This window comes from Neolamprologus brichardi, chromosome 4, assembly GCF_056152115.1.
Source record: "Neolamprologus brichardi isolate AB-2024 chromosome 4, ASM5615211v1, whole genome shotgun sequence".
NCBI lineage: Eukaryota > Metazoa > Chordata > Actinopteri > Cichliformes > Cichlidae > Neolamprologus > Neolamprologus brichardi.
In genome coordinates, this window is record NC_142107.1 from 11,375,959 (window position 1) to 11,394,391 (window position 18,433).

General features: G+C 38.1%; 1 protein-coding gene across 2 annotated transcripts; it reads right to left on the reverse strand.

Annotated features, from left to right (window-relative positions):
• Positions 1-8,141: 8,141 nt before the first annotated feature.
• On the reverse strand, positions 8,142-12,787 carry LOC148102955 (uncharacterized). 2 transcript variants are annotated; one of them, XM_087840291.1, is made up of 8 exons: positions 12,703-12,787; positions 12,395-12,477; positions 12,207-12,279; positions 11,985-12,100; positions 11,582-11,656; positions 10,587-10,655; positions 10,270-10,338; positions 8,142-10,178 (listed from the first exon to the last, which is right to left on the reverse strand). In XM_087840291.1, exons 1-8 carry the CDS (start codon positions 12,773-12,775, stop codon positions 8,142-8,144), a joined length of 2,595 nt encoding a protein of 864 aa, XP_087696417.1. In that variant the 5' UTR covers positions 12,776-12,787. The 2 variants fall into 2 exon arrangements, with proteins under 2 accessions (XP_087696417.1, XP_087696415.1); XM_087840289.1 differs by having other exon boundaries at positions 12,359-12,477; positions 12,703-12,775.
• Between the last annotated feature and the right edge of the window lie 5,646 nt (positions 12,788-18,433).

Sequence of the window (18,433 nt, forward strand, 5' to 3'; positions counted from 1 at the left end):
AATGTTATTGTTTAAATGTTAGGGTTTTTTTTCTTGTTTTGCTAATGTATTTTAAAGATATGACAAAATAAAAACATTAAAAAAAAGAACAAGAAAAAGCGCATATTGTTTGGTAACAATTTTCTATCTGTTTTTTGTCCTGTCTTAGTTTGTCTTGATTGCCAAATATGTCTTGACCTGTGTTCCCACTCAGTGAAGCCTGCAATTGCATGAAAAAGTAATACGTTGAGGAAAGAAAAGTCACTACTGAGTCAATATGCATATAATTGGCTTCTCTTCAAATTGTAAATCTTAGAACTTACATGCAGCTTTTAGTCTTATTTACTGTCCTAGCATAAAGTGCCAAGTATTTAAGTCCTAATTTTGTTGGTCATAGACTGCAACTTTTTTTAAAATATATGAAAGGTGTATGCAAAATATTTTTGCATGTTGTCTTTAACAACATTCAATAAAACAGGGTATAATTAAAAGTACTGGTGTTTTTCCACATAGAGCATAAAAAACTGCAGAATTTGTGTCAGTAAGAAAAAAAAGAGGGACGAATTGTGACATCACTGAAAATTTTGATAGCTGGCCTGGCATAAAAAAAAATCAGCAAATGAGTTCAAAACAAAAACAATTGGACGACACGGACTCAGGCGCTGTCATTGTCCTGGGTGTGACCCAGTGTTTTGTGTTATTTGTAATCATTCCCAGTATTTAGTGTTCTCTGTGCCTCCCTTATGTTTGGTCTCTGTGCTTTTCAGTTGATCTGTCTCCCGTCAGTTGTAGCCCCAAGTCAAGGCCGCGTCACTGTGTTACGTTTCCTGTTTTACTTTGAAGGTCTGTGTCCTGCATGAATGTACTTCCCTTGGGTCTCGTCATGTCTGATTTCATCAAACTGTATTCCCCTATCTGTGTCTCAGTCCCCTCGTTATTGCCCATTGTATTTAAGCCCGGTGTTTCTCTGTGTCAGTGTTGTGTGTGTGTGTGTGTGTGTGTGTGTGTGTCCCATATTATGGCTATGTTTCTCTGTGTGTTTCCCCGTGAGTTTAGTTTATTCTTTTCCAGTTTAGTTTAGTTTTGTGTTGTATGCCTTTTCCTTTGCCTGCAATAAAGCTGTAGTGTAGTAGTAGACTGGAATCACAAGTTAACTGTTCTTTTATTTACACAAAAACACCAGGTGCAGAATATATACAGGTGGGAGGGAAAGCCAGGGGTTCCAGTGGTCTGCGGGGTAGGGTCGGGGGAGAGAAACAAATCGTTGTCACTCATTCACTCCGTTTGAGAGATCCACGCGCACGACACTCTAAACTGTATACATCCATGTTTAAGTTTCCACAGTTTGAGATGTCTAAGCACAGAGAGACGAAAGTAACAAATAGTTACATACACAAGCACACTAGAATTCACCAAGCTGGATTTACACTAACTTATCAAACTCAATAGTCCAGCAACAAGGAGAACAGAGCCACTGCCTTAAGCAGTGGCCTGAGAACAAGATGAATCACCAGTGTGTGCTTAGGAGCAGGTGCGTGGTCCAAAAGCGAACGCTCGCAATGAGCTCCACCCAGGCAGAGTGATGAAAGAGAGGGGGAGGGAGAGCACAACCAAAACAAAGGCCTGTAAAGAGGGCACAACGGGCTGGAGCATACAGGCTTGACTGAGAATGAGTCTGGGGTCCTCCTCCTCCTCTGTGGTGTTGAATTGCTGGGAGAGTGCATCCGGTTTCACGTTCCGTGATCCTGGTCTGTAGGTGAAAGAAAAGTCAAAACAGGTGAAAAACAAAGCCCACCAGGCCTGCCTGGAGTTGATACGTTTGAATGACCAAAAGTATTCCAAGTTTTTGGTCAGGCCATACAATGAATGGTTGTGCGGCGCCCTCTAGCCAGTGCCTCCATTCCTCCTATAAAGGTTTAATAGCCAACAGCTCCCAGTCCCCGATGTCACAATTACACGTTGTGGGGGAGAATTGGCGAGAGAAAAAGGCACATAGGTGGAGCTTGTCGTCCTTTTGTTGAGACAGGACCGCCTGCACCCCAGAGTTAGACGCATCCACCTCCACAATAAACTGCTGTAGGATGGGAGCTGTAGAAAACCTCTCTTTCAGCTGAGTGAAGGCTTGCTGAGCCGCTCTGTCCCATTGACATGGAACTTTTGGTGAGGTTAGTCTGGTGAGTGGAAGTGTGATCTTACTAAACTCTCTGATAAAATGCCGGTAAAAAAAAGCTGAAGCTGCTGGTGATCGGAGGGTTCGGGCCACTACACCACTGCATGTACCTTTACTGGATCAGGTTTCAGATTCCCTTGCTCAATGATGTGACCCCAAAAAGTCACAGAGTTCACATGGAATTCACATTTCTCCCCTTCACAAAAAGCCTATTTTCCAAGAAGTGAGGGAGGATTTGCCTCACGTGAACCTGATGTTCAGCAACTGCCTTTGAAAAAAAAGAAAATCCCATGCTACCACAGGGGAAGATGAAGAGCGGATGATGCCTGTCGTGAGTGATTCAGTTATGTATTTGTCCATTCCTTCACTCTCGGGCTGAGAGAGGCTTAATAAACAACTGGAGGGAAGTGGGGCTCCCGCCCAGTGGGATAGGTCTGGTGTTTCAGATTATTTGACTTTTTTGGGGGGCGAGGCAGGCGGAGTAGCATCTCACAGGCAGTTCAAATGTTGGTCAGTCATCTGAATTAACAATGAAAGAACAACAAGAAGAAAGAATGTCTTCGTTTACCTGCAAAACCAGAACTTAATTTTTAATCATTTTTAAATCCATCTTAACCTAATCCAAATATTGTATTTAGGAAGAACATCCTCCTGAATAACTTATTCTGAGGTTTTATGAAAATACTAGATAGTTTAATGCAGTTTAGTGCAGGCTAAGTTGGTTAATTTGCAGTTCTGTGATGAAGTTACAGAAATGTAGCATTTAAGACATTGTCTAACTGGCTGTCATTGCTGTGAATTTCCATGTAACAACGTATCAGACATTAATCTAAATTTAAGCTGATGATCCACCTTCATATTTGCTTGATAGCTTATGTAATATTTGCTTGTATCTTGTTGAATTCCAGTGTGTAAATCCACAATCAGGAGTGAATCCCAGATCAGCAAAGATCAGCTGATCACATACTGTAAAATTCTACTGGACATCCCAAAACAATTTATTGTGACTTAGTTTAAGGTAATTTTGATTTTTGTTTTTTCTTTACACTACACCGCCACACCAGGCATCTCCCATTTTGACCTCTGGACTTCCAGGTCATATTTGGCACAAATGTTTCTGTACACTATGCCGCCCACTTGGTTATTGTTCCATGTATGCTCTGTCTGCTAGCATCTTGAACCCTGCTGTTATGTGCTGGATTGTCTCGGGGACATCTTTACACAGCCTACACCTGGGGTCTTGCCTGGTGTGGTAGACCCCAGCCTCTGTGGATCTTGGGCTCAGAGCTTGTTCCTGTGCTGCTATGATTAGTGGCTCTCTGCTGTCTCTCAGTCCAGCTTTGTCCAGCCAGGATTTCTGGATGTCAGCCACTTTCTTTATCTGCCGGTGGTACATACTGTGGAGGGGCCTGTCCTTCCATGATGGTTCCTGCTCTTCCTCCTCTGGTTTCTGGTCCCTTAGGTATTCACTGAGCACGCAGTTGGTTGGGGCTATCTTCCTTATGTATTTGTGGATGATCGTTGTCTCATCCTGGATTGTGGTGCTTGACACTCACTAGGGCATGGCCTCCTTTTTTCTGCTTAGCATCCATCTAGCTTTAGGGTGCTGGACTTGGGGTGAAACCCTCCATGCAGGGTTAGGAGTTTCCTGGTCTTGATGTCAGTGGCTTCTATCTCCAGGCCATCTTATTATCCCAGCAGGGTACCTGATCACGGGCAGATTGTGTTGGGGAGTAACGGAATACATGGACCGGCATTACGTATTTAAAATATAAAAAGTAACTGTAACTGTATTCCGTTACAGTTACCATTTAAGAAGGTGATATTCAGAATACAGTTACTTTGTTGAAATAAATGGATTACACGGCGGTCTTTTCCCATTTTATATGTTAGCCTATGCTCTCTCTATTTTTGGTAATTCCACGCTGGTGGAAACCCAAACAAAACACACATTAAGAGGCTCTAATGCCTGTGTCTCAATCTCACGGCCCATGTCACCTCTACTTGTTTTTTTGTAAAAAGTTTTTTGTTATAATGTATATTGTATATAATGTATATTGTAATAACATGATATTATGTTGTTCAAATGTGAAAAGTATATTGTGAGAACAATAAAGTTTTCACATTACATGTGATATAGCTCTATTTTTCTTTTGCCTGGGTGGGAGCTCTACGCTTTCCTAATGTTTCGCTTTGAAACCAGACTGAAATGTTTCTGAGATATCGTTAATTTCTAGTAGAGACTGGAACTGAAGGAAGACAATTTTTTGCAGGATTTTGGACAGGAAGGAGAGCTTAGAGATTGGTTTAGAATTTGAGAACACTGTTGCATTGAGATTTGTTTGTTTTGTTTGTTGTTTTTTTTTTTTTTTTTGAGAAATAGGTTCACTATGGTATGGTTAAAATCGGCTGGGATGGTTTTAATAATGGTTAAAACTTTAGGTCCAATAGTGTCAAAGACACTATTATCTTTGACACTATTATAAGAGAGAGATGATAATAGTGTCACATGACATTCACAGACACATTTACACCTAACATCCTTCTAGAAAAAGGCTTTGAGTTAATTTGCCCTTTCCACTTCCACAAAAACAGTCTATAAAGCACTGTCATCTTGTTGTTATTAATACATTGTTTGTAATATATAGCACCTTTTCACCAAAGCAATCGTCAGATAAGATATTAGTTTTTGACAATATAAGACTTTTTCAGTATTATGAATATTTTCTCATAAATTATAAAGTCTAAGGAGCTTAGAAAGAAAAGCGTCTGGACTTCTTTAAGTTGCTTGAAGACATTTCACCTCTCATCCGAGAAGCTTCTTCAGAGTCCCAGATTTAAGACCAATGGGAGTGTCTCCCATGGGTGTAAAGGGAATCAAAACTGGATTATAGATGGCAGACAGTTGTAGACAGTGTCGTAAGCCACCGCCTCTGTTTACCCTCTGCTTTACCCTCTGTTTACCCTCTTTAAACAGAGGTGGTGGCTTACGACACCAATTGTCTGCCATCTATGATCCAGTTACTAGATCCCGTGCCTATGCACATCCTGGTTCTTCTGACCTCAGGAGATTACATGATAGGGTGGGGCTTGGTTTCACAATGAGTTCACACGAAACCTTGGCTGATTGTGACCTACAGCTGTTTTCACACCTTGGCTCGTATGATTAGGTACAGGATCATTAGGAGGCCCGCTATCTCTCTTGGGGGGACACTCCCACAGGGCTTAAATCTGTGACTCTCCACCATTTGACCTTAGACCTGAAGAAGTTTCTTGGATGAGAGGTGAAACATCTTCAAGTCCAGATGCTTTTCTTTCCAAGCTCCTTAGACTACGATGACCTGAATGGCTGAGAACCTCCACAGACATAAACTATAAATTATATTCACTCCTCCAGGAAAAAGCTAAGTACCCCAAAGAGAGAGTGGCTCTTTCTGCTACCACACAGGGGTCTCTGGACAGGAAAAAGAAGTAAGAAATCAAAAGGAAACACATGTTTTTATGGTAATACTGTTTAGATCAAGTGATTAGTGGTGTATCTGGTACTAGGGTTGGTGAGTTTCCAGCACAGACCAGGAAGATGCAGCAGAAGCCAAAATGCCCCACTACCAACAAATACGATATTACTTCATTATTACTTTTTAATTGATTCAAAGTTTCACTTGACGTTATTTCTAAATGATTGTCCTCAAAAGTTATTTACATACATTCATTACTCCTTTCCTAGAGTCTTGAAGCCAAGCCAAAGACAACATGTTTGTGCCTCAGGACAGCTTAACCGTCAGTAGCAAGTCTGTACCGGTACAGATTGTAAAACATCTATTATAACACACCCATTGCCTGAAGTCATTCTTTCTCAGTACATTGTCCACCAAGGTTTCAATATTTTTTATTATAATTAATTAGAATTATAACATCATTTGTCACATATTAATAGAGAGTTTTTAGTTCTCTGCGTCATAACAAAGTGTTTTAGTATTTGGTTTTAATGCCTTATGAAAAGGAAAAAAGATACAATCTCTGACATCTTCGGTATTCTGATTATTTTTTCATAAACTATAAACTACATTCACTCCAACAGGAGAAAGCCAAGTGCCCCAAAGAGAGAGTGGCTCTTTCTGCTGCCACACATCGGTCTCTGGACAGGAAAAAGAAGTAAGACAAGAAATGGAAACACATGTTTTGCATTAATGCTGTAGAGATCCAGTGATCAGTGGTGTATTTGGACTTCTTTAGGGTTGGTGAATCTCCAGCACAGACTAAAAAGATGCAGCAGAAGGCAAAATGCCCCACTACCAACACGTGTGAAACACAGCTGTGGGATGTTATTACTTTTTTGTTCATTTTGTGTTTCCCTTTATGCAATTTCTGGATTATATTCTCCAGAAGTTATTTACATACATTCAGTATTCCTTTCCTAGAGTCTTGAAGCCAAGCCAAGGACAAACGGTTTGTGCCCCAGGACAGTTTAACCGTCAGGGGCAAGTCTGTACTGGTCCAGATTGTAAAATAACTTTATAATACAACCATTTCCTGAAGTCATTTTCTAGATAATCCTTCTTTCTAAGCTCATTTCCCACCAAGATTTAAACAGTTTTCTCTATAATTAATTATAATTCTAACATCATTTGTCACATATTCACATAAAATGTCACATAAAAGTAGCAATTTTCAGGCACAACCTTGTTTCGACGTATAGACAAAGATCTTTGTTTACACTCTGGCATGCTGTAATATTAATGTAGCTTCACACGACCACAGATGCACAGCAGGCATTCAGTGTGGACTTTGTTTCAGAAATGACTGAAGAATAAGAAATTGATGAGACCAAGAAACAATATAAGACATTTATATAAAAAGTATTTCTGTAATATTGTGTGAATTGATGCGTTCACTGCAGCACCACGCTGATTTCATATTTGTGCACTTGTAGCATTCAGTGTTGAGTTTTTTCTCCCACATTGCTGTGTGTGTCTTTTAAAGGATGTTTGATTTAATTTAAAATGTCAGATTGTTTTTTCTTTTTAGTTTTAGGTCAACTTACGGCATAAGTCTATATACGAGCTTCTTTTCTGTTGTTTGCTTCACCGATGGTTCATGACGCGGTAAACATGTTTAACATGGTATTAAACAAGGATCCTACTTAGATATTTAATTCTGGCCTATGATAAGGTAATAAAGCCACATATGAACAGTGGTCATGTTTATTTTTCAAAAATCTCTAAAAATCATTTACTGTATTTTCACATCCTTTTTTTTTTTTTTTTAGGAACGACACTATAATTTGAATTGACTCTGAATAGCAGCACAAATCCAGAGTGAAGAAGGAGGCCAAACAGATTTTTCAGGCATATTTACAGCAATAAGACTTTAATTCTAATCATTTTTATGTAGCAGGATACAAACATTCTTGAGCAAATCAATCTGTATAATATTCAATAGACTTGCACACATTGCAACATTAAACAGAATAATTCTCATCAGCCATTACACAATAATATGAGGTAATATGAAGCTTTATGATCTGTTATCTCAGTAATAGCAATCTGTATCAGGATGCAGTAAACCACATTGATCCACTCACCCCGAATTTTTAGCGTTAATTCACAAAATGTTTATGTGTCACAATAATTTGCATTTCATATTGAACAGAGGTAAACTGACATGTATGATAAATACGTAGTGAATACAAAGTTGGGAAAGGCAAGCTTTTGGCTGTTTACAAATCACTCCATAATTCCCTCCATATACAGATAATACACATACAGTACTGAGTGATATAATCCTACATTACACTGACTACATTATGTCCACACTGTCACACCAAAAGAAAACGTAAGCCACAGATCTCGCACACATATGAACAAAATGACTCCAAACTCCTTTGAAAAAACTTCATCATCGTTCATTTTTCCAAGATTTTTACTGTAGTAAAAACAGCCATGTGCCATGATATACAAGACAGAGAAAGCACCTTAGCTGTGCTGGAACTTTAATATCTTTCATATGAGTTTGGTAAAGGCACCAGCCAACCATTCACATACATGCATTTACACCTAACATCCCTCAAGAAGAAGGCTTTGAGCTGAGTTGTCCTTTCCACTTCCACAAAGATAGTCCTTGATGCACTGTCAGGAATCATCCTGCTGTCCTCTGCATCACGTTTGATATAAAACAGCTTGACCACAATGACTGAAATAGCCGAGCACACGCAGTTGGATGCGCAAACACAGTTCTCTTTAAACCTGACGATGAACTGTATTTCTCCAAAGCAGCCATTCTCGAGTTTTATGACACAGTCTGTTCTGTCTGCCTCTTCATGGTTTACAGAGTAAACAGTATTTCTGTTGATGAAGCTGTCAAAGGCTTCCACTGATCTAAATGAAACAGGTCGATTTAAGAGCTCTCCTATTGCTAGTTTCATGGATCCTGTGATATCCAGATGCCGTGAATTTCCAAGCAGATTGTAACAATCAGTGGTTTCATTTACTGGTGAAATTCTTGCTAACGGAGAATTTTTGTTAGAAACAAGGGAGCGAAGGTGACTCGGCAGGCACTGCCAACAGAAAAACTTGTCTTGAATTTTTTGAGGATTGCAGTTTATGTTGCTAAGCAGTGCCCTTAAATTTGCGCTGTTCTTCTCAAAACTGAATGCTGATGTTGCCCAGAGAGGCCCCCAGTTACGCACACAGTCAGCTAAGTGGATCAACTGATGGCAGTTGAATGAAACGTTTTCTTCACCATAGAGTTTTTCCATGTTTCTAACAAAGAGTACCAAGTTCTCATGGGCCAGCTGAAGGTCATTTTGGGAGACGGATTCTTGTAGCAGAATGTGAATGCTGATTGACAAACAAAAAAAATGTTGGAGAAATGGAGGCTGGAGGGAGCCTGGTAGGACACTAACAGCATAAAATAAAAGGAAAGCTCGCCAGTCAGATGCTTTCCAAGTGTCCCGACCCTTCAGTGACTGTAGAGATCTGCTCATTTCTGATGGAGGCTTTAACATTCGGAGATAAGAGTCCATTTGTGAAATCTGTTGACCTACATACCAGTCTTTCTTGGAGTTCTCTGAGTTCAGCCACAATCCAATAAGTTGCTTAGTCACACCAACTAAAACTGAATGCATATATTCTGGTACAAATCCAAACACAATGTCAAACAAAGGAAGTCTGGAAAGTAAGGACATTCCTTTTACTCCATACTCTGAGGTGTTTTCATGGGAGCTTTCAGCCTCTCTTGCATTTTCAACAAACATATTTTTTGATCTTGATGCTTGTTTAGTTTCATCATATTGGTATGACCTCACAGATCCAAAGCCTTTTGTTACCACTGTGCCAGGGTGTAAACACCAGTCACAACCATATTCTCCATTGAATTGTTTGCAATTCCGGAGAAGTGGCCTCGCCACAGCGTCAGAGGAGCAAACCAAGCAGAAGACTTTTGATGAATGAAGAGTGCCTCTGCTGTCTCTCCACTGAAATGGATTTTGGGCTAAATCACAACATTCATCCACAAATGGTTTCAGAAATGTGTTCATATGAGGTTTTCCTTGGCCAAACCAAAATCCAGCAACTATCATTTTTTCCTGTCTTTGTGTGTAAGGAAGTTCATTAATAACAAACTGAAGGGGCCAAATTGAGTATCTGGAGGTAAAAATTGGTACTTCATCAAAATTCCATGTCAGCGTAAGGTCATCTGCAGCTAGTTTACCCTCTCTGAGGAGATTCTGGTACATCATCCCATCCATCACATCTTTGATGTTATCATGCTCATCTTTAACTGTTTTAGGTAACAACTCAGTGCTGTGATTCTCAAGGATACCTTTCAGAAGGTCTTTCAGGGATGAGTACAGAAAGAAGTTTCCATTTTGAATGCTGCTTGCTTTGTTGAACACTGAGGCACAGTGAGAACAACAAGAATCAGGATTGTTTCCCATGAAGTTTTTACACTCTTGACAGTAAAACATTGTAAATTTGGTTGGACTTTGTTCTTGTGTCACTGTTGCCCTGGAGCAAATTGGTTCGTTACTCTGAAAAGACAAACAAACATGTGTTTTATATACACAAATAATATTGGCATAACAAAATGACTTGAGGAGAAACATCAATATTCCTTCTTACCGTGTCACTGCCTCTGTCAACTGCTGAAGCAGACTCCAACTGAAATGGAAAAATGTTGTGGTCCTGCATCTAAAACAAGGCCAAAACATCAGCCAGGCCTACCTATACTCTTAATATTTCATATTCATTTGATGAAGGTGCATTTCAGATATGTATATTAAACAAATTTGAAGCAGTTTGCATTTGTTAGCTTCATTACTTATTGCTCCTCTTAATGCAGCATTATGGAGACAAAATGTTTGTCTGCAGATAAAATCATTGTAAATCACTGAATCTTCAACCAGTTTAAAAATATTTTTTCTGACTTCCATTCTTACCGTGTCTTTGCCATCTGTTGTGTCAGACGCTGAAGCAGATTCCAAATGTTGAGGAAAAATATTTGGCTCCTGCGTGAAAACAAATACCAAATAATTATCCAGACAAGGCACAGTCCTTCATGTTGTTTACTCACAGTTTGTGAAAAACCGTTGAGCTGTGTTGGAGAATTCTGCAGAGGACTTAGGTAAACAGCTAATCTGGTTCACTTTGCTCATATTGACACCTGTTTTACTCTAAAGATATGAGTCCTTGAATCCATCAAAATGTATTTTTATTAGTGCTGTCAGCATTAATCTCTTTAAAATGACGTTAACTCCATAATGTCATTTTAACTTCATGGCGTAAGCGGTTAGCTTGTCATTGTTTAGCGGCGTCCAGCTCCACGCATGGGGAGATCCGCGGTAACCAGCTAACGTAGATTTGCTGCATTAATGCGGCTATGGCGTCAATGTCATTTTAAGTCTGACATCATGTCAAGTTCAGGGTTCATTTTAAGATTATAATCATGACCTATAGGGCCCTGCACGGTGTAGCTCCAACTTATATCAGTGATCTTCTTCTGCCTTATCGCCCCAGCAGGTCCCTGAGGTCTTGTGACCAGGGCTTGCTGGTTGTCCAGCATACAAGGTTAAAAACAAACAGTGACAGAGCGTTTGTGTCAATGGCTCCCAGACTCTGGAACTCGCTCCGTTTGAGTTCGAGATCTGTGGACTCAGTCATTTCTTTTAAAAAGCAGTTAAAAATGTATCTGTTTAAACTTGCTTTTGGTTGCTTTTGTTTGTTTGAGGTTGTATGTCCGTTTCTGCTTGTGTGAAGCACTTTGTAATTTTATCTTGAAAGGTACTATTTAAATCAAATTTTACTTGCTTACTTTACGTAAGGAGATTAACGCTGACATTAATTTTAATATAATAACATGATGACATTAATAACAAAAATGATCAAAGATTAATAACTCAATAACAAACCATGTTCAGGCACAATGAGATCATACCATTTCTGGACTGTCCTCTTGCTCTGCGCTTGTTTCCATCATGTCAGCAGAATCATCATTTGTTCTATTCAAGCCCTGCAGTGGTGAGGGATAAATTTAAGATGTATTTCGTATAATAAAAGAAGTGTGATCAGTTTTGTTATATTGATACCTGCCAGTGTGAAATGCATTACATGCACAGTAAATGTTACATTAAATACATTATCTTGTACTTGAGTATTGCGAGGTTATTTTTCTGAATGTCACAGCGCTCACACACAACCTCCACTCTGATGCATTTCATACACTATTAATCTACTGATCTTCACCGCCATTTGTTTTATTTAAAAAAAACCCCAGTATATTTAAACTTTTATGGCTTTATGTTCCAGGATTTTATTTGTAACATTTAATAAAACATTACCTGTAAGTATTCTCCGAGCCTCCTTTTAAACTTTACTCTTGGTCCAATTTTTGGAATCAAAGTATTGATTCTGCCTGACTCGAGACTTAGGAAAGCTTCTTTGTCAATACCCTCCTCTGCAACAAAATAAAGTATTCAAATTGAAAAAACAAAAAAATATCAATATGGCATTACAGTACAGCAGTAATTTATGAAGGACCAAATCAAACTATAATAAAATACCTTCAAATCTGTGAATCAGCTCACTGAGATGCCATTCAGTTAATTTGTCCTGGACAAAATGACATGTCTCCATCTACAGAATCAAAACAAACACATCACACATTAATGAAACAGTAGACCTGCTGATATAGAATAGAAAATAGCTGCCTTACCTGCAAGTAATCTTTGAGTCTCTTTCTAAACTTTACTCTTGGTCCAATTTTAGGAAACAGTAAATTAATTCGGATTGAATCTCCAAGGTTTAGAAACGTCTCCTTGTCAATGCCTTCATCTGAAATAATGCCAACAACAAAATAAAATATTTAAAAGTCATATGAAGCTAACACTGCAAAACATTAATATTCATCAACTTTGAATATGAAAGACTTTTGTTTTCTATTATAAGTCATAAATCACAGGAATATCCAGACTGACTTCTAAAACAGTAAATTACGATGCTGTTTTAGTGCCATTACAGATACAACAATTCCCATTAATAATAATAATAAACTCATACCTTTAAATCTCTGCATGAACTCACTGAATCCCCATTCAGTTAGTTTGTCCTGGACAAATCCAGATGTCTCCATGGAATTTGCTGTGGGGACAATCAGCAATAACTGATTTATTCATATTTAAAGTATTATTCACTAAATAAGATCATTTACTTTCCTGTGTGGTTCTGAAGTGTCAGAGGTTTAAGTTTCTATTTATCTCAATAACCTTTTTCATGTGACAAGAGGAGGTAAATGTTTTTGTCTTTTAGCTGGATTGAACTCTTGCAACCTTTGCGACTTCATGTCACTCTGTAGAGTTCATCTAAATATCTAAAGTTTCCAGTTTAGTGAAATGTGTTTACACTGATACAAAGGTTTCAGTTTTAATTTTCATTTGATTTCTTCTGTCATAGTGGAATAATATGATTTTTACAGAGCCAAAGTTTTTTAAGGGGCAAAAAATGTGAAATTAGCAGTTAACTGTTGTAGCAAACATATTGACATTTTCACAAAAACATATTCTAAAAGATCTCATTAGATCTTATTAATTTCAGAGTTGATAGTTTACATACACATAATGTGCTACAGGCACTGTTTCAAAATGTTTTAGTCTCCAGATGTCATTTATATAAAACGTATTTGTGATATCTTGTTTAATCTCTCCACTCACCTTTGCTGTCATCAACACGTTGACAAAAGCATGCATTTTTGTCATTGGCACTAAAACTATAGAGACTAAAGACCTGATGCTTTACCATCAGCATACTTTTTTCTTCATACAGGGAAGCAAAAGCAACTGAACTACTCTAAACTTTATTTCTTACTTAATAGTCAACAGGAATAAAAATAAACAATAGGAAGGACATTGTCAAGACTGACAGGCAGGCAGGAGTAGTGTTGGCCGTATGACACTGATGCTCCCACACAAGCTTCAAACTCAAAGTTACATTTTCCTTGAACCACTATTTCAAAGGTTGCTTCGGTGTGGAAAATCACATGTCCCATGTACATGATCACACCCCACCCTAGTTACTGAAACGTGCCCTACCATCCCAACACATCCTGTTTCCCTTAGGACACCTTCATCTACCTGCTACATTACATACGTTTACAGATTCAACTGACCAATCAATCCATCGTTACAAAATTGTATTTATATCATTCACACAATGAATGATATAAATACTTCGATACAATCAGCAAATGGAAATTGAGATTTCATGTGCTGTCTCCTATTTCATTACTAGATGTCACTGAACAAAGCTTTGAATGAATAAACCAATTTTCAACAGGACTGATGAAGTGGTTCAATAGAGGTTCATTGTTTTATTTGTACATCACTAGGCAGGAGTTGGACCCAAACGCAGCATTGGGAAGATGAAGTGGTAAACTAAAAAGTGACCTTATTAACTTAAACTAAGTGCAAAATAATTCAGATAAAAACAAAACAAACAAAAAACAAACAAACAAGGATATCTGAATCTTCGAGGAAAACAGACTACACAAGACTAAGGAGCTTGGAAAGAAAAGCGTCTGGACTTCTTAAAGTCGCTTGAAGTCGTTTCACCTCTCATCTGAGAAGCTTTTTCAGGTCTAAGGTCAAATAGTGGAGAGTCCCAGAGACTCCCAGATTTAAGCCCTATGGGAGAGTTCAAATAGTGAACAGAGGCAGTGGCTTACAACACCAACTATCTGCCATCTATAATCCAGTTTTGAGATCCCTTCCCAGACACCTCAACAACCACACACATCATAAGGCCTTCTGACCTCAGGAAATCACATGATAGGGTGGGGCCAGATTTCACAATGAGCTCACCCCAAACCTTGGCTGATTGTGACCAACACCTGTTTTCACACCTTGGCTCATGTGATTAGGTAGAGGATCAATAGGGGGTCCATGTCCATCTTAGGGGACACTCCAATAGTTTAAGTCTGGGACTCTCCACCATTTGACCCAGGAACTGAAGAAACTTCTCGGATGAGAGGTGAAACGTCTAGAAGCAATTTAAAGAAGTCCAGATGCTTTTCTTTCCAAACTTCTTAGACAAGCCTGACCTGGATGACTGAGAACATTCACAGACATACTACAAGAGACTACACGAGACAAAAGTCACCAAAATAAGACAGGAAATGTCTGAGATTGACCTGGACTAAAATACATGAGCTTCACACACACAGAAGGCAAAACACAGAGACAAGATAGGCTTAACAAAACAGACACTAAGGACAAAACACAGAAACAAGACTAGGAAACAAAAGAGAACCAACAAAATTAAACAAGAAACCGGAGACTAGAAATATAGATAACAAACCTCAGAACCCCTATGAAATACTGAACTCTGGGCAAAATAATGCAAAGTATCAAGTGAAATTATTCCTGACATTGAAGAAAAAGAACCATGAGTCCATAACAACAACAAAAAATGCTGGGACTAAGACCCAGGACAATGACAAATATAATACAGACTGATTCAGTATCTACTTACATGTGGTCTCTTCTACTGAACTGAAGTTTCTTCTGTGTATTTTGCACTATGTATGAATAGTCCCCTCCCACCACTGACACAGATCACATGGTGACATATTTTGTGTTACTTTCTACAGTCTAATTTATTTAGTGTCTATAAATAGTATAATATTTCCAGTTTAAACTCAAAAATGAAACCAATCAAACGCAACAGAACTGCAGATCTTAAACACTGTGTCATTACTCAGATAAATCTGTTAATTCATGTTGATCAGATGTGTGGAGTTAGATATGTTACAGAAGGTGTTGAAAGTAATGCAGATACCAGAGAGTGAAGCCAAGTGGCACACCCCGAGAGGGTTTTTTTTTTTTTTTTTAATAAACAGGTTTCTTATTTGCATAGGCAGAAAGTTGCTGTTGATATTCGGGAGCAGGTAGAAGTGATTTGCACACTAGTTTGAATACCCACTCCTAATTTTCCTCAAAACCAACGACCTCTTGCACAACCACCACCAACACCATTTATCATGCGTGCAAACAAGTTATTATCTGTGCAAATGATCTGGTATCCCTATCCTGGGATATCAACAGCAGCTATGAAGACTATATAGATGTGCCCATTGCTGATGCAGGCCTTAACATGTGAAGACTGTTGTTGTACCTACATGCATTTAACCAAAGACACACACACCAACTAAAACTGAGTGCAAAGCATTTATGAAACAAACAAACAACAAACATTTATGAAACAAGATCACCTTTGTGATGAACTGACTTTGAGACTGCAAGCCTGTCCCTTACATCACTGAAAGAGGTCACATGCACACTGCAGTACCAGACTCTGTGGCCACACAGTGGTTTAAGTGTTTTTTAAAAGGATAACCAGATTTTATATTTGCAAGAGCAAACAGCTTCTTCGATTCCCTGAAATAGAAAGTACAAAGGATTTGGGAACATGACATCTGCCATCACTATTTTCCCAACCACATTAAAGTCAATGTCCTGTTCCACCCACTGCACACACCCAAAGCAAACAACTCCATGCAAACAGAAGACACCATATTTACTCAGAAAAAAAAATTAAGCTTGAACAACTTGCTGAACACAGACCATCTGATTGCCTGATATTACAACTATAATCTCTATCTAATGTTCTCTGTCATTCAGTATTGCCACAGTGATCCTGCTTTTCTTTAATTTTTTGCTCCTTGTTATTATTTCTGTTGACAATGGGAGTGATATTGTGTAATGAAATTGCGCAAAGAGCAGCTCAGTTATCATAGTTTTGAAGGAAAGGTTTAAAAATAATTTGAAATAACAATTGTTATGTAATCTTTGGAGATGTTTTAGACTACAGGTAAACTGGAGTTTATTTTTATTGATGATGTAGTTATCAAGTTTCCCTTATAGATGACAGAAGAACTATTTTTAATAATTGTTAAACCTGTGAGCAACCGAAACCCCTTATTTACTCTAAAGTGAGAGGCCATTCCTGTCCAAAAGGTTTATAAGATAAGAGTCAAGAGATGATTAGTTTTTCCCAATATGCACATTTCTCCGAATGTTCTTAGCTCCCTCGACTACTCATCCATGCAGTAACACATCATGTTAAACCACAAAAGGATTCCAACTCAAATAAGCAAAGTTTTTGTGTCAAACGAGAGGATAATCTGATACAATGTAAAACATAAAAAATAAAATATAATAAAGATAAAAAAAAATAATATAAAAGATTCACACAAATATCTTTAATTTTATTGTATTGTAAAACCAGACATTAGAACGAGATGTAAATCTTGCAGTCTGGCTAAGATGTTAGTTAACTTACAATCTGCATAATGTAACCTGTAATTTTTGTGGAGTGTTTCAAACTACAGTAATGTGAAAAAGTATTTGCCCCCTACATGATATGTTTTTTTTCTTGTATGTTTGCTGATCTGAAACACTGAGGTGTGACAAACACAAAAATAGGAAATTAGGAAGAGAGCAAACACGTTCTAACACCACTGTATGTTGGTCCTGAAATGCAGTTTGGTGCTTTTAGGGTTAAAAGATGTATGTTATAATAAATGTTTCCATCTTATGACTAAAATAAATGTTTGCTTTCACTCAAGATTTATTAAACAGTATACAATATCAACTACACGCATTCTTTTAGAATCAGTACAGATTAGGAAGCAAGAACAAGAAATAATATAAAAACTACATCACATTGTGCTGGGAAATCCAGATGTGTGACTCCAACAGGAAGCAAAATAAACAATGAAACCACCAGTGAGCTTTAATAATTGATAAATTGTCAAGACAGCTTATAAAAATTATTGCCAAGAAACAGATTTTATTACAGCAGTATAATCATCAAAAGTCATCTGTGGCTTTAACAGTTATTTAATTTATCAGTTGGAGTTGGGGAATGGCTGCAATCACAGCATTGTAAGATGGCGAAAGATGCACCCTTAGGCCCCCTCTTCGATTCAGAGATGGTCTGAAAGAGCACTTTTGCAAATATGTGATGTCTTGATAAATCGAGCAGATATTTGAAGTTTACACAGCACCATTCTTGCCTGAAAATATCTTAAAAGTTTTTGTGATCCAGAAAGAGTAATATTTCAAACTCTGCCACTCTGCGTTCCTCTGCCACTGCCTCATTTGAGTTTTGGAGGAAATGCATTGCGGGATATTGCATCTCGAGCTGATTGGAGACCAGAACAGTCAATCAGATTTTTTGCAAGTTTGAGATTGGCTGGTTTGGTGGCACAAATATAACGGTGTACAGAAAGAGTTGAATGCACATGGGCAGAAATGTTGAGAACGCGAGCAACACATTGCGAGCAAGCGTAAATGCAAAAACTGAGCGGGAGGGGCTGCTATTGTGTGTGTATGGATAATAGCAAACACCGAAATACAATTTTTGCACGCAACAGTGAATTTTGTTCACTCAAATTTAGCTTTTCTTTGCTCAAAATAAATTTCTTCTCAAAATGCAACACTTGCGCCTGCAATTTATTTTTACTACGCTCAGAACAGTGGCACAAAAATAACGCCATAGATAAGAAAATCTGCTGGTGGCAAAAAAGTGTCATGTTCTTAATGAAATGACAACAAGACTGAGTGACTTTCAGTTTCTGATAAAAAGAAAATGAAACTGAACTAAAGATCAAATCCTGCCACTTTTCCATTTACATTTTGTTCTCATACACAAATCTACTTAATGCAAAACTTCCCAAAGGTACAGGAAAATTAGCATTAAGCAAATTGTTTCTCGTACACATGATTAACCTCTG

Coding starts and splice junctions, on each gene's coding strand:
- LOC148102955 (XM_087840289.1), bottom strand. CDS start 12,775: ATGGAGACATCTGGATTTGTCCAGGACAAACTAACTGAATGGGGATTC. Junction 10,339..10,586: donor CAACAGATGGCAAAGACACG/GTAAGAATGGAA, acceptor GCCTTGTTTTAG/ATGCAGGACCACAACATTTT. Junction 10,179..10,269: donor TTGACAGAGGCAGTGACACG/GTAAGAAGGAAT, acceptor TTGTCTTTTCAG/AGTAACGAACCAATTTGCTC.